Source organism: Eschscholzia californica, unplaced genomic scaffold (assembly GCF_041429995.1).
Source record: "Eschscholzia californica isolate CP2 unplaced genomic scaffold, dmEscCali1.0.p SCAF_1, whole genome shotgun sequence".
NCBI lineage: Eukaryota > Viridiplantae > Streptophyta > Magnoliopsida > Ranunculales > Papaveraceae > Eschscholzia > Eschscholzia californica.
Genome location: NW_028238198.1, coordinates 75,907,594 through 75,912,708, shown reverse-complemented (window position 1 = coordinate 75,912,708; position 5,115 = coordinate 75,907,594). Strand labels below are relative to the sequence as shown.

Below are 5,115 nucleotides of genomic sequence, written 5' to 3'. Positions count from 1 at the left end.
GATGTAACGACATACGTTGATCGTAGTCGGCTTCCAAAAAAAAAAAAAATATATAAGGTGCCCTTAAAAGAAAACTCTCTTTCATTTCACCTAACTTCACCGGCCATCATTTTCCCGCACGTTTATTAAAATAGTCAAATGTTTCATTCCCTGAAAATACCCTTTAAGTTCAACAAAATTACTCAAGTGCCCTACCAAGTTTCTTGTACTAGGCACTTCCATAGTGGTGTTACTGTAATTAAGATGAATATCCCATTTTAGTCATTTCATTTCATTGCCCCAAATGAAACTTCTAGTAGTATATAACGATTAAGCTTTCCTTTCTCCTATAAATTCTCCCCAATTCCATCAACCTTCTCATCCACTTCACCTCCCTCCTCGACTCGAGTATTCACATCTCTCTCTCTCTCTCTCTCTAAAACTTTCTCACTCTAGAAAAAACCCACAAAGGAGGTCATGGCAGCTATTAAAATTCATGGAAGTCCTATGTCAACTGCTACACAACGAGCTGTTGTTTGTCTTAACGAGAAAGGTCTCGACTATGAGTTTGTTAATGTTAACATGAGAGAAGGAGAACACAAAAAAGATCATTTCCTTTCTCTTAACGTAAGATCAACTTTTTTCTAATTTATCCATTTTTTTTTTTGTTAAACTTCTAATCCAAACACACCCTTATTATTTTCTTGCTTTTGTAATCACTTTCCTTTTTTTTTGTAGCCCTTTGGTCAAGTTCCAGCTTTTGAAGATGCAGATCTGAAACTATTTGGTAAGCTATAAGCTAAGATTTTTTTATTTTCTGAATCTGACTGGTCAACTATAAGATTGTCAGGCTAATTTCGTAATTTGTTGCAGAATCAAGGGCCATTACAAAATACGTAGCACACGAGTACGCAAGTCATGGAACTCAGCTAATCTACCTAGATAAGAAGATGGCTACGATGTCGGTTTGGATGGAAGTTGAAGCTCACAAATTTGAGCCGGCTTCATCGGCTTTGGCTTGGGAAATTGCTTACAAGCCACTTTTTGGTCTGACCACAGATGAAGCCGTTGTCAAAGAGAACGAAGCCAAGCTGGCTAAAGTGTTGGATGTGTATGAGAAACGGCTTGGCGAGTCCAAGTATTTGGGTGGAGCTGACTTCACTTTAGCTGATCTTCATCATCTTCCTAATCTCCAATGTTTGATGGGAACCCAAATCAAAGGATTGTTTGACAGCCGTCCACGTGTCAGTGAATGGAGTAAAGAGATCTTGAGCCGTCCATCATGGGTCAAGGTTGTTGAGATGCTTAAGAACCACTAAGAATTGAGGGTTTAGTTATTACCCACTTTTGTGTTTGTCAAAGAAGAATGGTGTGACCGTGTGAGCAATTGAGAAGGTTTAGGTCTTCAGTGTCGTCATCTTCATCAGATGAGTTGTTTAAAATTTCTCTCAACTGCTTCTTTAGGTCTGACTTTGAGGATGAAGCGAGCAGTTCCTTAAGAAGATCTGAGACATCCTTTTTAGGAGCTTTTGGTGGAGGTGCTGGTTCAAATGAAACAATTCCTTTTTCAGAAAATATCGAATCCTTAAAGAATTCAAATTTATCCCACCATTTAATAAGAATTCTTCTTCCCAAATAAGGGATATGAGAGACTGTTATCTCAAATTTTTTAATAGGAAGATTTGCAATAACAACGTCCCATCTAGCTATCCATGGAACTTGATAATAAGCTGCAAAGATAAGCTCGGGATTTTTTAATGATGGGTTAGATTTAATAAAATCATCAAATATATTCCTAACTTTGTCAGGGAAAATTATAGGGTGTGACCCCCAAGTGTAAAACCATTTGATGAACCACTGTGGAAGATTAGTGGTGTTGAAATCACGAAATTGGAGGAACCAACTGTGTTTCTTTAGTCTATTCTCATAACAGAAGGTTCCTTCCCAGGCTTTAATGTAGTCGAAGTAGTTAAACCAATATTTATCCAATTCAGGAGCAAATATGCTTGGGATAACCAGAACTGGAAGAAGAGAATTGGATAAATATTGGTTTAACTACTTCGACTACATTAAAGCCTGGGAAGGAGCCTTCTGTTATGAGAATAGACTAAAGAAACACAGTTGGTTCCTCCAATTTCGTGATTTCAACACCACTAATCTTCCACAGTGGTTCATCAAATGGTTTTACACTTGGGGATCACACCCTATAATTTTCCCTGACAAAGTTAGGAATATATTTGATGATTTTATTAAATCTAACCCATCATTAAAAAATCCCGAGCTTATCTTTGCAGCTTATTATCAAGTTCCATGGATAGCTAGATGGGACGTTGTTATTGCAAATCTTCCTATTAAAAAATTTGAGATAACAGTCTCTCATATCCCTTATTTGGGAAGAAGAATTCTTATTAAATGGTGGGATAAATTTGAATTCTTTAAGGATTCGATATTTTCTGAAAAAGGAATTGTTTCATTTGAACCAGCACCTCCACCAAAAGCTCCTAAAAAGGATGTCTCAGATCTTCTTAAGGAACTGCTCGCTTCATCCTCAAAGTCAGACCTAAAGAAGCAGTTGAGAGAAATTTTAAACAACTCATCTGATGAAGATGACGACACTGAAGATGATGACTCTATGCAAGATTCCCAGGACCCATTTGCATAAAAGTCTAAATCTCAATTATGATCACTTTTATTAAAGTCAAGCATTTTGTAAAAAGAAGGATATCATTATATCCACCACAATTGTAGTTACTTTAAATATTCGCACTTTAGGTTGTCGGTCATTTTACTTTTCTTTTTGGTGTCGGCATAAAATGCCAATTATCTTTTGTCGGTCATTTTACTTGGCTCTGATACCACTCTCCTCGAGATCAGGATCATGGAAGAAAGAAATAAAGTGGGTAGCGTGGAATTCTCAAGGATAGTGGAAGATGATGAAAGTAGAGAGAATATTATTCAAAGTTATTATTGCTATGTTACAAGATTGGAAGGTTTGGCACCGTTTATATAGATACTAAGAGTAACCGGATGACCTATAAACCGGTTACCGGGAACTTGAGTAGCAGGTAAAAGTAACCCCGGGTGCTCATTGGGCCCCATCGTCAGGTTATTAGTACTGCTAGTGCACGTTCCTTTACAAAAGATAATTGGCATTTTATGCCGACACCAAAAAGAAAAGTAAAATGACCGACAACCTAAAGTGCGAATATTTAAAGTAACTACAATTGTGGTGGATATAATGATATCCTTCTTTTTACAAAATGCTTGACTTTAATAAAAGTGATCATAATTGAGATTTAGACTTTTATGCAAATGGGTCCTGGGAATCTTGCATAGAGTCATCATCTTCAGTGTCGTCATCTTCATCAGATGAGTTGTTTAAAATTTCTCTCAACTGCTTCTTTAGGTCTGACTTTGAGGATGAAGCGAGCAGTTCCTTAAGAAGATCTGAGACATCCTTTTAGGAGCTTTTGGTGGAGGTGCTGGTTCAAATGAAACAATTCCTTTTTCAGAAAATATCGAATCCTTAAAGAATTCAAATTTATCCCACCATTTAATAAGAATTCTTCTTCCCAAATAAGGGATATCAGAGACTGTTATCTCAAATTTTTTAATAGGAAGATTTGCAATAACAACGTCCCATCTAGCTATCCATGGAACTTGATAATAAGCTGCAAAGATAAGCTCGGGATTTTTTAATGATGGGTTAGATTTAATAAAATCATCAAATATATTCCTAACTTTGTCAGGGAAAATTATAGGGTGTGATCCCCAAGTGTAAAACCATTTGATGAACCACTGTGGAAGATTAGTGGTGTTGAAATCACGAAATTGGAGGAACCAACTGTGTTTCTTTAGTCTATTCTCATAACAGAAGGCTCCTTCCCAGGCTTTAATGTAGTCGAAGTAGTTAAACCAATATTTATCCAATTCTCTTCTTCCAGCTCTGGGTATTTCATGATATTTGAATAAATCACCCTGCCAATTTTCAGGGGTAACAACTTTCTTAATAAAGGCTTTAGAATAAGCCCATTTTGCGCCTGACCTTATGACAGAATCAAAATCCACTGATTGAGTTACTTGCAAGATTGCGCAGTAAAAATTGTATTCCTTAGGATAAAGGAATGGGTCTGCTGATTCCCTAAGGTAAAAGGATGAAGCTTCAACTGGAGAAAGATGAGCGTATTTTAGCTCAATAGGAGCTATCCATATAGTAGTGTAAAGAATATATGGATAGATATATTCATTAGTCTGATTAGACTGAATTGCTGCTAAATAAGCATCTTCTCTTAATTTTAACTCCTTAGGAGTCGCCTTTAAGGCTTCAGCTTTAAGCTGTTCCGTTGTTTTACCAATCATAGTCTTATAAGACTGAGAACTCGCGCTTGAGGGAGAAACTGCCAATTTAGCTTTCCCTTTTCCATTATCAGACTTCTTGCCCATGACTCTGCAAAAATTCACGAGTCAAGAAATCAGGTAGCGAATTACTACTTCCTTTGATAAACTCAATGTCAAAATCAAACACAGACAATATGCCTTGCCATCTGGCAAAAATTTGTTTTGATGCTAAATTTTTAACATCTTTTTCTAAAACATCTTTGGCTGATTTGCAATCAACCCTGACCAAAAATTTTTGGTTTAATAAATCACTTTCGAATTTCTGTATACACAGAACTATAGAAAGGATTTCTTTTTTAATTGTGGAATAATTTTTCCTTGGCCCTTGCCATATCCCAGAAGTAAATCTTACTAGGGTTTCTTTGTTATTAATCCTTTGTTTAAGGATTCCACCATAGCCTAATTCAGAAGCATCAGTTTCAACAATTTTAAAAGCTTCTGGATTAGCAATGGCAAGACAAGGGATTTCCTTAATCTTTAATTTTATCTTTTGGACTGCTTCTGTATGAACATTAGTCCAATCAGGAGGATTTTTCTTAAGCCTGTCAAATAAAGGCTTAGCATCAATTGCTAAGTTTTTATAGAAGTCAGAAATATAATTAAGACTTCCTAAAAACCTTTGCAATTGAGTTTTTTCTTTGATTTCATCTGGAAATTTATCCGCAAAAGCAATAGATCTATCAATAGGGAAAATAGTCCCTTCTTTGATGGTATGGCCAAGAAATCTTATTTCTGTTT

The 5,115-nt window shown here is 36.1% G+C and overlaps 1 protein-coding gene across 1 annotated transcript; it reads left to right on the top strand.

Moving 5' to 3' along the window:
* Nucleotides 1-335: 335 nt before the first annotated feature.
* LOC147569216 (glutathione S-transferase PARB-like) lies at nucleotides 336-1,778 on the top strand. The gene is made up of 3 exons (XM_086655674.1): nucleotides 336-606; nucleotides 718-766; nucleotides 853-1,778. Exons 1-3 carry the CDS (start codon nucleotides 457-459, stop codon nucleotides 1,296-1,298), a joined length of 645 nt encoding a protein of 214 aa, XP_086511800.1. The 5' UTR covers nucleotides 336-456; the 3' UTR covers nucleotides 1,299-1,778.
* Nucleotides 1,779-5,115: the final 3,337 nt, after the last annotated feature.

Coding starts and splice junctions, on each gene's coding strand:
- LOC147569216 (XM_086655674.1), top strand. CDS start 457: ATGGCAGCTATTAAAATTCATGGAAGTCCTATGTCAACTGCTACACAA. Junction 607..717: donor ATCATTTCCTTTCTCTTAAC/GTAAGATCAACT, acceptor TTTTTTTTGTAG/CCCTTTGGTCAAGTTCCAGC. Junction 767..852: donor TGCAGATCTGAAACTATTTG/GTAAGCTATAAG, acceptor AATTTGTTGCAG/AATCAAGGGCCATTACAAAA.